Here is a 16,607-nt window from a genome sequence, read left to right as displayed (position 1 = left end):
GCCGACAACTTTGGCCCCCGTCGACGGCGACCGTGGCGGCTTGAGGACCACACTCCACCATCCGCGACTTCTCCTTAGTTAGGGACTTAGGGTTAGGTTTTGTGTGCCGCTCGAGCTCTATTCCCTCCCTCAGTCTCTCTCGAGTCTCTCCCCTCTCCTCTCCTTCAGATTCTTCGCCTCTCGAGCCCTCTCCTTTGGACCTCCGCCTCCGCCCTCTCCTCCCCTGTGCCGACAACTTCGGCCTCCCCGTCGACGGCGACCGTGGTGGCTCGACGGGTCCTGGGAACCAAGGTTGAACGGAAGAGCTCATAAAGAGATCGGATCCTCTGCTCTACCGAGGTAAGAAAGATCTATCTTTTCTTCTTTCTTCCTTTGATGTTTCCGTCTTTTCTCTCTTCTTCTCTTTCTTTTTGAATGCTGGTAAAACCCCTTAGGTAAGAGTTTCTGAAGATTTATGAGCTTTGATCCTCTTAGTAACTGTTATTGCTTAACTGTTAGTAACTGTTATTCACTTTTCTTGGGAAAATAATAGTAAGATTTATGCTTAACTGTTATTGCTTAACTGTTAGTAACTGTTATTCAATTTTTTTGGGGAAATAATAGTAAGATTTATGCTTAAAGCTTTGATCCTCTTAGTAACTGTTATTGCTTAACTTTGATAAGAGTTTCGAAGATTCATGTTTTTTTTATCACTTTTTTTTGCAGTGCATTTACAGTGACTTTCTAACTGTTTTTAACATTATTATTTTATTTTTTTGCAGTGCATTTACAGTTGTTGGAAAGTAGAAGCAGTTGAACATCTAAGTATTAGAGATTATTTTGATAAATCTGACTCAGCAAAAGTAAATGCTTTATAACCTAATGGTTTCAACCTCAATGCTTTATGTTTCTGCTCTCTTTTCATATTATTTTCTTTCTAAATTGGCATTCTGATTTCTGATATAATTTTAAATTATATGATATAGATGGATAAACAATTCGTGAATATAGAGTTAGAGAGTGATGGTGATAGGGCAAATGAATCGACGCCTTAGGTTCTAATGCAGTTGCATGCGACTCCACACATGGAAAACGTAAAAGAAAATTGACTTCCCCTGTTTATCAATATTATCATATAAATGAAGCAATTGAAAAATGCAAGTGTATAAAGTGTGGTGCAGAATATTCATTTGGTGGTAAGGTTGAGACCGGAAATTTGAAACATCATTTAGAGAATTGCAGAAAGAACCGTGACATAGGATAGATGATCTTATCACAAGCTCAAGGGTCCATATCAATGTGTTCTACTAAGTTTAATCCTGACAAATTTCATGAATTGCTAACATTTGCAATTATTAAGCATGATCTATCATTTCAATTTGTTGAGTATGAAGGCATTAGATCTTTATTTGCTTATGTTCGTGTGGAGGCCAAGTTAGTATCAAGGAATACTGTAAAGGCTGATTTGTTGAAATTATATAAAAAAGAGAAGGAAAAATTAGTATTGTGGCTACATTCAATTCCTTATAGGATAAGTTTAACTTCGGATTTGTGGACCTCTATTACTACCGATGGCTATTTATGTTTAACTGCCCATTTTATTGATGATGAATGGGTGTTACAAAAGAAAGTTCTTAACTTTCGCTTCATGCCTCCTCCACATAATGGCATATCTTTATGTGAAATAATTTACAATTTGTTGATTGATTGAGGGATTGAAAATAAATTGTATTGCATGACTTTAGATAATGCATCGGTAAATGATGTTTTTGTTGACATGCTAAAGATCCAACTTAATTTGAACAATGCACTTTACTCAGATGGTGAGTTCTTTCATGTCCGATGTTGTGCCCATATTCTTAACTTAATTGTACAAGAGGGATTAAAGGAGATAGATGAACCCATCTCTAAAATTTGTGAAAGTATTAAATATGTGAGAGGTTCACAAGTTCGGAAACAAAAATTTTTGGAATGTGTTAGACAAGTTTCTTTATAAAGTAAAAAAAGCTTAAGGCAAGATGTTCCTACAAGATGGAATTCAACTTTTTTGATGCTAGATAGTGCTCTCTTTTACCGTCGTGCCTTTCTTCATTTGAAATTAAGTGACTCTAATTACAAGCATTGTCCATCTGAAGAGGAGTGGGGTAAAGTTGAGAAGATTAGCATGTTGTTGAGTGTATTCTATGATGCTACTTTAGTATTCTCCGGAGCTAAATATCCTACATCAAACCTATATTTTCTTCAAGTTTTCTTGATTGAGCTTACTTTAAGGCAAGAGATGCAGAGTGCAGATGCTTTCATACAAAGAATGACACGGCAGATGTATCATAAATTTGAAAAGTATTGGTCGGATCATAGCTTAATCTTGTCCATGGCAGTTATTTTGGATCCTCGGTACAAATTTCAGTTTGTGGAGTATTGTTATAAGAATTTGAATGGGTATGGTTCTACTGAGAGCATGCACATCCGTGATTGTATGTTTTCTCTCTTTAATCAGTATATGCTTGCTTTTTCTAAAACTCCAACTGCTATCACATCAACTCATAGAGATATGGAGACCGGTACTTCTTCTGAAACTTCTAAGGCATTTAGAAAACAGATGCTTTTAAGGTAATATAAAACTTTTTTTTATCTAAAATAAATATATTGTGCTTGTATATGGTATTGTTTCTTATAAATAACTTATTCCATTTTTTCAATAATGTAGGATTTTGATACATTTGAAAGCTTTGATTTTATTACTGCTGCATAGAAGTCTTAATTGGAATTATATTTGGATGAGCCTAGAGTTGATAGGATGTCCAATTTGGATATCCTTGATTTTTGGAAAACCAAGCAGTCTAATTATCCTCAACTTTCTCTTATGGCACGTGATATACTAACTACTCCAATATCTACGGTTGCCTCAGAATCTGCTTTTAGTATCGGTGGGCGAGTACTTGATAAGTATCGTAGTGCTCTTAAACCGGATATTGCCGAGGCCTTGATTTGTACTCGAGATTGGGTGTTTGAAAAGAAAGGTATATGTTTTATGAATTATATTTCTATTATCTTTTGAATGAATTTATTATTAATTTTGCAATATTTCAATGCAGATGTTGAGGAGGCTGAGTTAGATGAGACTGTAGAAGATGTCATAAACTCAAGTTCCTACAATGAAACTCAATTAACTCAATGCTCGGCCAATGTTGAATCTAATTCATAGTGAGATGAATCATGATCATGGATACTCCTTTTTGGTTTTGGTTTAAATATGGATGTTGTTATTGTTTCTCTCTTTTTTTATTTTTGCTTTGACTATGGATGGTGTCATTTGACTTATGGAGTTATGGACCTTATGATGGTGGTTATTCAATATTAAGTTGATATTTATAGCTATTTGGTAGTTTCTTATTTAATATATGAATGCTTTATAGAAACTATGAATCTTGCTGTTTTCTTGAAATCATTCTTATGTTATAATGAGACAGGTTCATTCTTATAATCTTATGTTATTCAATATAGCTCTTTGATAGTTTCTTTTGCTAGATTCTTTTTTTGCACAGGTTGCTATTGTAAGTTTGTAACTTTGGGACAAAGCAAGAAAATTCATCTGGAGATTGCCAAGCAAAAGAAAAATCATCTTGATGTATGCAATGCTGTTTTTATTTTTATTCAATAATAGTCTAATAGCCATCACCGGAGGGACAAGAGGTGAAGATATTAGGTGTTCAGTTGGTCTGATGATCTGGGTCTGTGATTCTTGGTTGTAGTTCTATTGGCCTGGCTTCGTTTGTTAGGGACGCATGGAGTTGGTGCAAGCAACTGGTACTTGATATTCTTGGTTGTATGCAATGCTGTTCAGCTCTTTGCTATTGCTCTCTTGTGCCAGATATGAACTTAAATTGTGATTTGAAGTTGGTGCAGGCAAATGGTACTTGATCTATTTGATCACATAACTTTTGTCCCCTTATATTGAGGTACCAAACTCTTTTCTCTCCTTATCTTTTCATTAATTTTCTGCCATCTATTATCGCAACTTTTCTGCGATGCGGACTCTTTGATTTGTATTAATCAAGTTGTATGAATCAACTTTTTTGCGATACAGGCTCTTTTCTGCGATTTTTGTCAGTGTTTATATTCTTGTGATTGAAAACTGACTATCTATTCTCTTCACCATTTTTACAGTAAGTTACAGAGTGATGTTTTGAGGGAAGCAATCTCTCAGATTGCAAATGATTCTCGGGAGAAGAAGCGCAATTTTACTGAAACCATTGAGCTACAAATTGGTCTGAAAAACTATGACCCCCAAAAAGATAAGCATTTCAGTAGATCTTATGTTTACGTAATATAATTTTTAATGGCAAACATCATACAAATAACTTGCCCAATGCATTTGAATTCAGGGCCTGGTTGTTCTTCTATTGGCTATGGAGAGGCAGAGGAACTTGGACCTTTCTTAATACAAAAAGGTGTGCCAGAGCTCAAATTCAACAAGCATTCTTGGAATCGGAGGAATTGCGACTCATCACTCGCCTATAGGCCCTATACTGGTAAGCTCATCACTTGTAAGCTTAGAAATACATATTATTGATTTAAAAAACTTGGGGACAAGATCATTAAACTACATCTGCATTATATTTGTTGATCAACAATGTATGAAGAAAGATGAAAACAACTAGTAGCTCATTTTTCATTAATTACAATTTGCAGCAACAAAATATTATACTAATGCTTGATTATGTCTTCTGCAGACAGAGAAAATAGGGCTTGACTATATGGATGTTGAAGCACTAAAAAAATGAACAAAAACAAGAAGCTGGTCAAAAAGCTTGCTAAGAAGTACCATGCTTTCCTAGCATCAGAGGCGATCATGTATATTGACATTAGTTCTATATGAAGCAGATTTTCTTTTCGGGCTATTCCATATGTAAATTTGGATGATTTGACTTGTATTCCTTGTCTTTGTAAAGATTAAATATTTTTTGAATATTGCTGGTATTAGATGAATGAATAAATAACTTGTATTCCTTATGTTCAGCTTTTTGTAAAGATTGAATGCTTTTTTAATGTCAATGATGTTGGGACAAGATTTTTATAATGTTTTCTAAATTTACCTTCTTTTTTTTTCTTGTGTTGCTTAATGTATAAAACAGGTTGGGTCGGATTGGGTTGGGCTAAGATCTAAGGCTAAGAGCCTAAGTGGTTAGTGGTTACCTATTTATTAAACAGGTTTGGTTGGGCAGGTTAAATAGGTCCAAACAGGTTAAACGGGTCGGATTGGGCAGGTTAAACATGTTGGGTTGGGCAGGTTAAACAGGTTGGGTTGGGCAGGTTAAATGGGTCAGATTAGGCAAACAGGTTAAATATGTTGGATTGGGTTGGGCAAACCGGTTACCTGTTTATTAAACAGGTTAAACGGGTCGGGTTCAGGTTGTAATTTCTGACCTGTTTATTCAGATTCAGTGTGAAGACCTGAGTTGGGCCCGTCCTAGGGCCCAACATACTGAAGTCGGCAAGGGGTGCCGACTTCAGTTGAGTCATCGTGGGGGTGACCACGATGACCACGCCGGCCGAACGGCCAGCGGGATCTCCGCCCCACCCCCCTCTTCCCTCTTCCCCTCTCTCCCTCTCTCCCTCTCTCCCTCTCTCTCTCTTTGAGAAACTCTCAGAGGAGCTCCCATTCTTCTGAAAGTTCAAACCTTCTCCTCTTCGTTTTTCCCTCTTTGTGAGAGGATCGCCGGAGCCCCGCCGCCGCCGGAGCCACCAACGCCGCCTGGGATTCATCCATTGACGACCGGAGGTGAGGAAGATATTTTTGTTATCACTTTTTATGGATTTAAGGGGAGAAATGAGGGATATCAACCGGTTTTACCTTCCCCTGTTTCTGAAGACTTTTTTTTTTTGTGAAGTTTGGCCGGCCGACGGTGGCCGGCCGGGGTCAATCCGGCCGAAATGAGTTCGGCCGGAGGTGGGCGAACAGAGGGGACGAGTTTTGCAGCCCCGGCCTCCCTCCTTCCTCTTTTTCTTCTTTTCCTCTTCCTCTTCTCGTTCGGCGCCGCTCGTGAAGGTTGGGTAGCCGACGGCGGCTGGCCGAGCGCCGCCGTCGAGGGCCACAGTCGGCCGCCGAGGGCCGACCGGAGCCACCAGCCACCCCCCTTTTTCCTTTCTTCTTCTTCTTCTCCTTCTTCTTCCTCTTCTCCTTCTTTTTCTTCTTCTTCTTCTTCTTCTTCTTCTTCTTTCGGCTGGGTGTTTTTCCTTGCATCGATTTCCGTGCTTAATTTGTGAACCAGATCTTGGACCGGGTTCAAACTGTGAACCGGTTTCACCTATGCTGTGAATAGGGTTTGATCCGAGTTGGAGTGAATGGGTTTTGGTTAGGGTCTGAACCTGAGTCAGGAATTTGGGTTAGCCTGGTGTGAGTATAAACTGATTCATCAGGATTTGATCTAATCTGGTCTGATCAAATCTGGTTTGGGTTGGGTTGGGAAATCTGTGTTGGGCTGAGTTGAACCTCATTGGATCTGTGGGCTGGTTTGGTATGGGCCTGAGATCTGATCTGGACCTGAATCTGGTTTGGTTCAATTGGGCCTAATCTGTTTTGGGCTACAATTGGTTTTGGGTTTAAAGGATCCTGATTTTTGGGGTTTTGGTTTACCTGTTCTTAGGGTCTATGTCTGATCTTAGGGGCCCATTCTTGGATCCATGAACTTAGAAATTTAAGAAATTGGGAATAATTTAAATTATGTTTCTTAGTTAATTAAATAATTAATATTTATGTTTAACCAGGGGTTCGTGATATCTGTGGCAGGGATTTTTAAGCGAACCCATGTAGGTAACCTTGCTTAAAGTATGATTTACATGTACTATGCATATGTGTGATTATTTCCAGCATATTGATATGTTTTATATTCTTGGCAGTATTATCATTTAGAAGCATGTTTTTGACTGTAAATCGATCATCTGAAAATCTATTATGCATATATATTGGTTTTGAAAACTTATGTTTATATTAAGTTTGATTGTTGGAATTTGTGGATGTGATTTTGGAGACCGCGTGACTATTGTCTAGGATTCCCGCCAATGGGGTGGAAACGTTGGCCCTATCGACTTGTATGAGGAGCTAGTTCCGGCACTATGGGGTGTTTTGGCTCTGCGGAGCATGCTCTGAGGAGCAGAGATTGGGGCACCCTGGGGTGCAGCACTGCGGTGCAGGGCTCCATTTGGAGCAGAGTGTTGACACTTCGGTGTGACCATGCCACTGGGTGATGTGGCCGTAGTCATGCGGTAGATATGTGGATTATGTTATGCGTGATATGATAGACTAAGATGGTATATATATATATATATATATATTACTTGAGTATCGGATTGGTTTGCGGATCATCATATTTATTTGTGCACATGACCTGTAGTTATATTGCATATGCTTTAATACATGTTATCGTGACTTTATGCATGTTGTTATCTACTGAGCTGTTGTAGCTCATACCTGTTTTTGACATAATTGCAGGAGATGATTGATGGGGGATTCGGGAGGAGAGGACTTATGACATTGGACATAGATAGATTTAGATTCATTTTGTCATAAGTAATTGATCTTGTAAATAAATGTTACCAACTTTATTTGAGACATTTGAAATTGAATTATTGATTTGATTATCATAAATGATAGATTTTTAGTATTGATATTGTGATCTGATGTTGTGACTTGAGTGTCTGATTATTCAGCCTTGCACGCTCGTGCGGTCCGCCGTGCGGGTGTGCGGCGTCTGGCGCGTCCCGGGCCTAAGTTCGGGTTCGGGGCGTGACTGATTTAGTGGTATCAGAGCGGATCCGGCCCATAACTTATGTGGACTAGGGGACACTGCAGCACAGATCCATTGGGGTTGACCACGGACCGATCGTGGTGTTTGTGATTAGATTTGAATGGATTTGAACCCTTAGCCTGACGAGAATGTCAGGGCTTGAACGGGAGGAGTATGTGAGGACCTGTGCGGGCGTGTGTTTAGTCCCACATCGGTTATTCGCTGGGTAGATCTTGGGTACTTATACAGGATCAAGGAACCCAAATAATACCTTTCGGCTAGCCATTTTGGGTGAGGTCCTAGGTTGTTACATTCAGATTTATGATTTTCTGATCCGATCTGTATCTGACCCAATTTGTTTATGTCTGACCTGATCCGATTGCCACCTCTAGCTTGATCACACCCAAAAAGGTGGAGCTTGCTTTTTCACTAATAAAATAAAAGCCGACCTTGTCGTTTCCACTATGGAGCTGTACGCCCCAACGGCACGCCAGCAATAAATGGAACTGCTCAGGGACCGATCTAAATATAAATTTAAGAAGGCTGCAACCTTCGTAACGGAGGTAACGAAGAACTGGCCTCGTCGGATCCGCCTCAAATCCCATTCCCAAAGGCGTCACAAAAGTTCAAGGGAGTCTCCTTCTTAGCAAACTCCTTTCCGTTGAATCTCCTCTCATTGGGGCCTATTAATAGCTCTCACCTTCCCCTTCCCACACCACACATCACAACAGCAACCTGAAGCCCTCGCTGCTCCATCTATCGAACATTTTGCACCAATGGCTTCCTTTTATAGCTCAAGCACCCTGGTGTGCCTGACTCTTGTTCTTCTCTTCGGTGTTCAGTGCACCCTCGGTATGTTCAGTGAAAGCACAACGTATATTAAATCCCATCCATCTTTTTGAACTTTCTAAATGGACATGGTTTGATGGCCATTGCAGGAGGCATCACATGCGAGAGCCTGGCAAGAAACACCTGTGCCTTTGCCGTGTCGTCGTCCGGCATGCGTTGCGTGCTCGAGAACCGGGTGCGGAGGGGAGGGCAGGAGGAGTTCTCCTGCAGCACATCAGACATCGAGGCTGAGAACCTCAAGGACTGGGTGGAGACCGACGAGTGCATCAAAGCCTGTGGACTCACCCGGAGCACCGTGGGGATCTCATCGGACTCTCTGTTAGATCCTCGTTTTGCTCAGAAGCTGTGCTCACCTCCATGCTACCAGGAGTGCCCCAACATTGTTGATCTATACTTCAACCTCGCAGCTGGTGAAGGTAAGTACTCTATCTTGGCTACGCACATGCAAGTGATCTTTGATATCGAATTGAGATATTATCTTCGTTGATGCTGTTTTGCAGGTGTGTTCCTTCCAAAGTTATGTCAGGCATCATCGAATGCTCGCCGAGGCATGGAAGAGATCAAGAGCTCCAGTGCAGCAGCGGCAGGGCCTGCATCAGGGTCGGCAGCGGTAGCTTGTGCCCCTGGGCAGTCCGAGACGGGTTTTGTTTCCGGCGCAGCCATGGCGCCTCTCTGATGTGCTCTGTATGAGAGCAATTGGACTGTTTCTCATGTATTCTGTGGCCACAAACCAGTGCAAGGAAGGTTGCTGTGAGAGTATGAAAGCATGTACTTGAACCACCATGTTGCATGGCAACTGAAATGTAATACTTGTTACAACGTTGGTAACAATAGTAATATTTAGTTATTTATGGTTCCATTCCAGGATGCTGAATTCTGATGGCTTATTCCTTGCCCTCAAGGAATCATTGTGGCAAATTCTTTCCATCCCTTCAATTGCAAGATAATTGAACAGAAGATCACATAAGGAATAACCAAACATGATATAAAATTAAATCCTCCAGGCTCAAATCTAACTGGGGCGGAAGTAATGGCCCAATAGAGTGAACAAGGCTCGAACGGCCCAATAGGATGAACAGGCCCGAACTCGGCCATAATGGATATGGCCCAATAGGATAAATAGAGCCTGAACTCGGCCCATAATGAATACGACCCAATAGAATGGCCAGGGCCCAAACTAGGTCCACAATGGGCAAGGCCCAAATGAATGATCACGTCCCAACACAACTCACAATGGATGTTCTTCATCCCGTTGAAGAAGGTAGGAGAAGGAAAAAAAAGGAAGAGAGGGAAAAGAAGGCTAGGGGTGGGTGCTGGGGATCCAGCACGGTGGAGCCAGTGATGGAGGTGGCGGCGATGACCGTGGTGGCAGCCAGCGAAGGTGGCAAAACAGCCAACAATGGAAGAGGAAAATCGAGATCTTTCTCAGTTTGGCCCGAAATAGGGAAAAGGAAAAAACTTGATTCAGCTAAGGATTGAAAAGTAGAGGGAAAGGAACTTACCGGCAATTGGCAAAGGTGGTGGATTATATCTACGGGTGGTTTGGTCCAGCGACTAGCGGTGACAAAGCTTGAAACAGGGCTTGGAATAAAGAAAACAGAGCTTGGAGATAAAAGCTTCGGACGACCCTCAATTAGGGTGGCACACCGACCACTGGAGAGGGAGAGGAAGGAGGGAGGAGAAGGAGCTCAAAGATGGTGGCTCGATGGCAGAGGAAGAGGCAATTTATAGAGAGGTCTTCCAAATGGAATCAGGCACACAGCTCGTTCACCGTCGCGATTCTCGTGGCGGTTGAGCGGAATAGGTGGCTGTTCAGAAAGGCCGCGGAAATGCCGTTCAGAAAGGCCGGCCATGGGGATGCCATGGACCCCACCCCCATTACCCCGAGAAATGAGGAGCAGAGGATCGCAATCGCGATCCTCTACTTCAGTTTCTCCTAGGCCATGAGCTGAAGCCAGTTGGGCTCGCCGGCTTCAGCTCAAATGGCCCATTCAAGGCAAATATCACAAGCATCTATTTGCCTCAAGCTCCTGTCCGTTACATGGGATCCCATTGAAGTCCCACTTCCTATAAGTTGAAGTGTGCTCTCTCAAATCAACTACAAAACAATCCAAGTTATCTTGGTAGCTTCTCCCTACTTTCGGACCGCTGAAGACTAGGCTAACACCTGGCAGATTGGTCCTTACTCTTCTCCAACTTTTTTGATTTTTGGGGCAAACTTCTCCTTGGAAGCTCATTATCATCTTGTTCCTCTAGTTCATGATCCTATTTGTTCTTTCTTATAAGCTCTAACATTGTTAAAATAGACTTCTCCCTTGCATCCAAAAGTGGGATATTTACCCATGGAAAGGTGATTTGTCTTGGAGTGACTTATAAACATTCTCAGACGGCTTTTTCAGTTTGCCCATCTTCTCCTCGAAGTCCTCCGCGTAAGTTGCCCTGGCACGGTTCCACATGGCATCCTTCAACCCTCTTCCTGGATGCTTTGCCTTCAAGTTAAAGTATGGATGTCTCATAAAGAATCTATGTTTGGGAATAGCTCTTCAAGTGCTGGCACCAATCCTAGCATATGCCCCATAAACATTGGATGATAAGTAAACATAGCTAATGATAAGTGACAAATTAAATAAAAGAAAGTAGATAAATAGTACATTCTGCTCTTCAGAAATCCAAGTCCAATGATATTAACTTTCCAATTCTCAAGTTCTTTGCCAATAGCTTCAAAAACCGTGTCCAAGATTCACTGATGCATTAATGCTTCTTTCCAGAAGCCGTGTCTTCGATCGAGATGACGATACAATTTTCGTCAGCCGAACTAAGATACAGCTCGGCCTCAAAAGTAGGGACAATGATGGAGGAAATATTGGACATCTCAATCTTGGATCAGACCGATCTTCTTGACCGCGACATAAATCGTAGTGAACCAAATTCGAGTAGTTAATCTATACGTGCTCTTACGCATGGGAGCCCCCACCCCCTAGCTTCCTCAAGATCAATTTTGATGGGTCGGTGCTGGGTGGACGCACAAAGGGTGGAGCAGGTTTCGTTATTAGAAACTGAACTCCAAAGTCGTTGCAGTAGGAGGATGTCAGTTATTTGACTGCACGGTTCCTGATACGAAGCTGACAGCTGTCGGAGCGGGTCTTTGATATGCTCAGTGTATGCTCTCAACTGGCTCAATCATCTTGGAGGGTGACTCGGCTACGGTCATCAGCAGGATCCCGGAGGGTCCGGGAGTTGCTGCTGGTGACCATCCTTTGCTTCGCGATATCTGAATGATGATGAGGAACGAAGGGATTATCCAGACGAAGCATGTTTTTAAAAAAGCCAACGGGGCTACGGATTGGGTGGCCACATACGTGGCTAACCATGCTCATAGCACCCTGTGGGCAGAGGATGGAGAGTTGCCTCGAGAGCTCGATGATATTCTGCTTTCCCGATCTTCTTGGGTGCATCCGTACACGTATTGTATGAATCACCCGGTCTAGCAAAAAAAAAAATTTATACGTGCTAGTAAAGACCGGCAATTATGGCAACACTGATGTCATCGCATGATCAGCGTACTCACTGTCATTTGCCACTCATGTGGAATGTTTTCCATGTTGTAAATATACAACTGACCATTACCTAGCCATTAACACACATCGTGTCAAATCAGGTAACCATATGACTACTCTATGTAAAGGTGTCGTCGAGGGGCCCTCAAATAAGCTCATTCATTCAGAAAACTCAACACTGCAAAGATTTATTTCTCCCACATTATTGTCTCATTGTTCTAACTCAAATATCAGAAGGTCTTCCATTTGAAATATTTCAGCAGAGGACTCATTGCAGGTCGCTTCAAGAGGAAATCATTTTTTCTGTATCTCGGCCAAACAGCTCAGTTCGGTTCAAACCAACTTTAGAGTCATTCAACTTGCGACCCGGCTTTGACTTGGAATTCTGCGGCAACAGATGCTATCCCGAGGTCTGCTAGCGATCTATCTCCGCTTTGGGCCTTCCAAGAGCAAACTCCTTGATCGCACCCAAAAACACATGTAACTGGCTTTTTCACTAATAAATTAAATACCGACCTTGTCGTTTCCACTATGGAGCTGTATGCCCCAACCGCACGCCAGCAATAAATGGAACAGCTCAGGGACCGATCTAAATATAAATTTAAAAAGGCTGCAACCTTCGTAACGGAGGTAACCAAGAACTGGCCTCGTCGGATCCGCCTCAAAAAGTCAAAGCCCATTCCCAAAGGCGTCACAAAAGTTCAAAGGAGTCTCCTTCTTAGCAAACTCCTTTCTGTTGAATCTCCTCATTGGAGCCTATTAATAGCTCTCACCTTCCCCTTCCCACACCACACATCACAACAGCAACCTGAAGCCCTCGCTGCTCCATCTATCGAACATTTTGCACCAATGGCTTCCTTTCATAGCTCAAGCACCCTGGTGTGCCTGACTCTTGTTCTTCTCTTCGGTGTTCAGTTCACCCTCGGTATGTTCAGTGAAAGCACAACATATATTACATCCCATCCATCTTTTTGTCCTTTCTAAATGAACAAGGTTTGATGGCCATTGCAGGAGGCATCACATGCGAGAGCCTGGCAAGAAACACCTGTGCCTTTGCCGTGTCGTCGTCCGGCATGCGTTGCGTTCTCGAGAACCGGGTGCGGAGGGGAGGGCAGGAGGAGTTCTCCTGCAGCACATCAGACATCGAGGCTGAGAACCTCAAGGACTGGGTGGAGACCGACGAGTGCATCAAAGCCTGTGGACTCACCCGGAGCACCGTGGGGATCTCATCGGACTCTCTGTTAGATCCTCGTTTTGCTCAGAAGCTGTGCTCACCACCATGCTACCAGGAGTGCCCCAACATTGTTGATCTATACTTCAACCTCGCAGCTGGTGAAGGTAAGAACTCTATCTTGGCTACGCACATGCAAGTGATCTTTGATATCGAATTGAGATATTATCTTCGTTGATGCTGTTTTGCAGGTGTGTTCCTTCCAAAGTTATGTCAGGCATCATCGAATGCTCGCCGAGGCATGGAAGAGATCAAGAGCTCCAGTGCAGCAGCGGCAGGGCCTGCATCAGGGTCGGCAGCGGTAGCTTGTGCCCCTGGGCAGTCCGAGACGGGTTTTGTTTCCGGCGCAGCCATGGCGCCTCTCTGATGTGCTCTGTATGAGAGCAATTGGATTGTTTCTCATGTATTCTGTGGCCACAAACCAGTGCAAGGAAGGTTGCTGTGAGAGTATGAAAGCATGTACTTGAACCACCATGTTGCATGGCAACTGATATGTAATACTTGTTACAACGTTGGTAACAATAGTAATATTTGGTTATTTACTGTTCCATTTCAGGATGCTGAATTCTGATGGCTTATTCCTTGCCCTCAAGGAATCATGGTGGCAAATTCTTTCCATCCGATTAAATTGCAAGGTAATTGAAGAGAAGATCACATAGGGAATAACCTCACATGCTATTAAATTATCTTAATACTACAAGAAAATCAGGCATTGCCGACGCTTTTTATTACCTATACCAATGCTTATAAGCATCGTTAGTTTTATTACCGACACTTTATAAAGCATCGCAAAAGTGTTGGCATTGTGAGCGTTGAAAAAAATTATTTTCTTTCAAGAATTAGGTGTCTGTTTTAGCCTTCAGTCGACGAAGAAGCATAATCAAGCTCAGCGAATTCAAGTTCGGAAATATGCTTCCTATTATCTGAGTGGCATCACCAAACTCCTTCAATGAGATGGTACAACAAAAAAATAATAATCTCATATGGTTGCTACCATCCAGTAGCTAGATAACAATTATAACCATAAAAGCTATGATATTCTCTTACTTCATCTTTAACCAGTATCTTTAATCGAAAACAACAGATGCCCAATTTATATGATATTTTTTTTACGAATTACAATAAATTACAAAACCTACGGAAAGCTTGCCTCTCTCTCACCGGGAACCTAACCCTAACCCCAACCCCAACCTCTACCTTTGATTCCATTTCCTCTTCTTGCTCTCGCGTCAGCGGCGGCCACTTCTGCACCATCTTGGAGCCTCCATGAGGTCTCGGGGCCCCGCGATCGCACATTGATCCGCCTCCTTCCATGGCCTGGCACGGGCTACCTCCAGCCGAGCAACACCGATCTAGCTACCGGAGAATCACCCAAAGCTCCCTCAGCAGTCGGAGATCAATGGAGCGTGGGGCCGGTGCTCGTGGGGATGTCGCCAGAGAACACGGTGGGGGATCTGGTTCAGGCAGAGGTGGAGACATACGCCAAGCAGAGCTATCGACCGCTGCTACCCCATACCGATACTAAGGCTTATGACCTCCACTACTCTCAGTATAGCCTAGAGAGTACTCACTCCCTCCTCCTCCTCCTCCTCCTCCTCCTCTTTCTCTCTCTGATCTGCACTAGGGTTTCCATCGCCTTGATCTAGGATTGGCGTTTTATAGGGGGACTTGGCCTTCGATGACGTAGTTGAGCGTCATCTTAGGTCCCTTGGACCACAGGATTCTGATGACACTTTTAAGCATCGTCTGGCCCAAGTCTTGCAGCCTTTGGCTTCTACCGATGCTTGTAAGTGTCGTCTTACTATTTGCTTTTCCTAATCCCTGCCGACGCTACTTAAAAGTATTGGCAAATTTTGGTGCCAGAGACAAATTACTGATCCTTCTATCTAGCTTCGGCATGTATATGTTGGTATTTTTTCATTTTCTTGTAGTGTAACTATCTTTTACGTGATTACATGAGGTCGGATGTTCACCCTGCAATTAGCTACCAGAGATGATTATTTTTGGCTTAATTACTAAATTAATCCCTGAGGTTTGGGCTAAAAGTTATTTGAGTCTCCAACTTTCAAATGTTGCAATGTCATCCTTGATGTTACATGAATGTTTCCTTTGAGCTATTACTGTCCCTTCGATGTTGCTAATCAAACAGAATTGCACAAGTAGCATGTTTTTTATGATGTGGCAAGAAGATGCCACTTACCAGACCAAGACGTGGCAGAAAGAAACAATTGGGAGGGAAAAATTACTACATCAGCAGGTTGTTGGAGTTGCAAGTGGGTCCAGCCCACTTGGGGAGGCCCAATAGCCCACTAGGGCTTTGCCTCTTTGGTTTTTCCTTGCAGAACCGCAAGAGGTGGGTGCGACACAAAAGGAGGGGCGTGAACATCAAGAGGGGTGGCGGCACTGTTAGGATCTGTCACATGCCGCTGAAAATTCAAAAAAAATTCAGATGCGCAGCGGAATGACATGTGCATATCCCGTTCATCGCATGAACGTATTTTAAAACCATTTATAGATAGATCAGGATTAAATTCTTATTAAATTATTTTAAAATCAAGATTAAGAAGATCAGATCTTCACCTTGTGCAGGTAGATGGTCTCCACAAATTTGATTCACGTGGTATTCGATGAGGGTTTAGTGGAAGCCGCACACGCGTCCGGCCTCTACAGGTATCCACACGAAGTATTGAGTCGATCGAAGCCTTTGGATCTCCCTGGGGTGCTAGCTCCGTTGCAGAGAAGGCTATGGATGGCTGAAGTCCTCTCCTTTGAATCAACATTTGATTGCCTTGAGAGGAGGAAGAAGAAGGAAGTGCCAAGGAAGAAGAAACGAAGGCTCTTCGCAGCCTTTTACTTTCCCTTACGCTAGAACCAAAAGAAGAGAGGGAGGAGGCCATGCCTTGATGATCTCCTTTTTCCCTTGTTACTTGCGGCTGAAGAGAGGAAGAAGAGACGGATATTTGCTGCCGTGAACCACCAGAAAATAGCATTAATAGAGGGGCCAAAACCCCTTCCTTTTAATGCCATAATAGATAAAGATGAGCTCCTACTTTTTAGGAGCTCATCATTATCATCTTATTTTCCAAAAGAGGAGGGGCGTAGCCCCTCCTTTTCATCTCACGCAAGCAAGGGAGGGGCGTAGGCCCCTCCCTCTTCTCCCTTCTATTCTTACACCCCACTTAATCACATTAAGTGGGGTGGGTT

General features: G+C 42.8%; 2 protein-coding genes and 1 long non-coding RNA gene across 3 annotated transcripts; all 3 read left to right on the top strand.

Moving 5' to 3' along the window:
• Nucleotides 1–201: 201 nt before the first annotated feature.
• Nucleotides 202–5,048, top strand: LOC120110880. Its single transcript, XR_005512006.1, has 4 exons — nucleotides 202–339; nucleotides 762–842; nucleotides 3,525–4,511; nucleotides 4,713–5,048. It is a non-coding gene; the product is annotated as an uncharacterized LOC120110880 (long non-coding RNA).
• Nucleotides 5,049–8,416: 3,368 nt separating this feature from the next.
• LOC103698551 lies at nucleotides 8,417–9,339 on the top strand. Its single transcript, XM_039126813.1, has 3 exons — nucleotides 8,417–8,618; nucleotides 8,705–9,031; nucleotides 9,116–9,339. Exons 1-3 carry the CDS (start codon nucleotides 8,543–8,545, stop codon nucleotides 9,289–9,291), a joined length of 579 nt encoding a protein of 192 aa, XP_038982741.1. The 5' UTR covers nucleotides 8,417–8,542; the 3' UTR covers nucleotides 9,292–9,339.
• A 3,621-nt stretch (nucleotides 9,340–12,960) lies between these two features.
• LOC120110745 lies at nucleotides 12,961–13,941 on the top strand. Its single transcript, XM_039126299.1, has 3 exons — nucleotides 12,961–13,097; nucleotides 13,184–13,510; nucleotides 13,595–13,941. Exons 1-3 carry the CDS (start codon nucleotides 13,022–13,024, stop codon nucleotides 13,768–13,770), a joined length of 579 nt encoding a protein of 192 aa, XP_038982227.1. The 5' UTR covers nucleotides 12,961–13,021; the 3' UTR covers nucleotides 13,771–13,941.
• The last annotated feature ends 2,666 nt before the right edge of the window (nucleotides 13,942–16,607 follow it).

This window comes from Phoenix dactylifera, chromosome 5, assembly GCF_009389715.1.
Source record: "Phoenix dactylifera cultivar Barhee BC4 chromosome 5, palm_55x_up_171113_PBpolish2nd_filt_p, whole genome shotgun sequence".
Classification (NCBI taxonomy): Eukaryota; Viridiplantae; Streptophyta; class Magnoliopsida; order Arecales; family Arecaceae; genus Phoenix; species Phoenix dactylifera.
The sequence above is the reverse complement of the archived record's forward strand: the minus strand, read 5'-3'. Positions and strand labels throughout refer to the sequence as shown.

Excerpts from the sequence above, each read along its gene's own strand:
- LOC120110745 (XM_039126299.1), top strand. The coding sequence starts at position 13,022 with ATGGCTTCCTTTCATAGCTCAAGCACCCTGGTGTGCCTGACTCTTGTT. Across the intron at positions 13,098-13,183 it reads CGGTGTTCAGTTCACCCTCG|GAGGCATCACATGCGAGAGC; the intron begins GTATGTTCAGTG and ends TGGCCATTGCAG. Across the intron at positions 13,511-13,594 it reads CAACCTCGCAGCTGGTGAAG|GTGTGTTCCTTCCAAAGTTA; the intron begins GTAAGAACTCTA and ends GCTGTTTTGCAG.
- LOC103698551 (XM_039126813.1), top strand. The coding sequence starts at position 8,543 with ATGGCTTCCTTTTATAGCTCAAGCACCCTGGTGTGCCTGACTCTTGTT. Across the intron at positions 8,619-8,704 it reads CGGTGTTCAGTGCACCCTCG|GAGGCATCACATGCGAGAGC; the intron begins GTATGTTCAGTG and ends TGGCCATTGCAG. Across the intron at positions 9,032-9,115 it reads CAACCTCGCAGCTGGTGAAG|GTGTGTTCCTTCCAAAGTTA; the intron begins GTAAGTACTCTA and ends GCTGTTTTGCAG.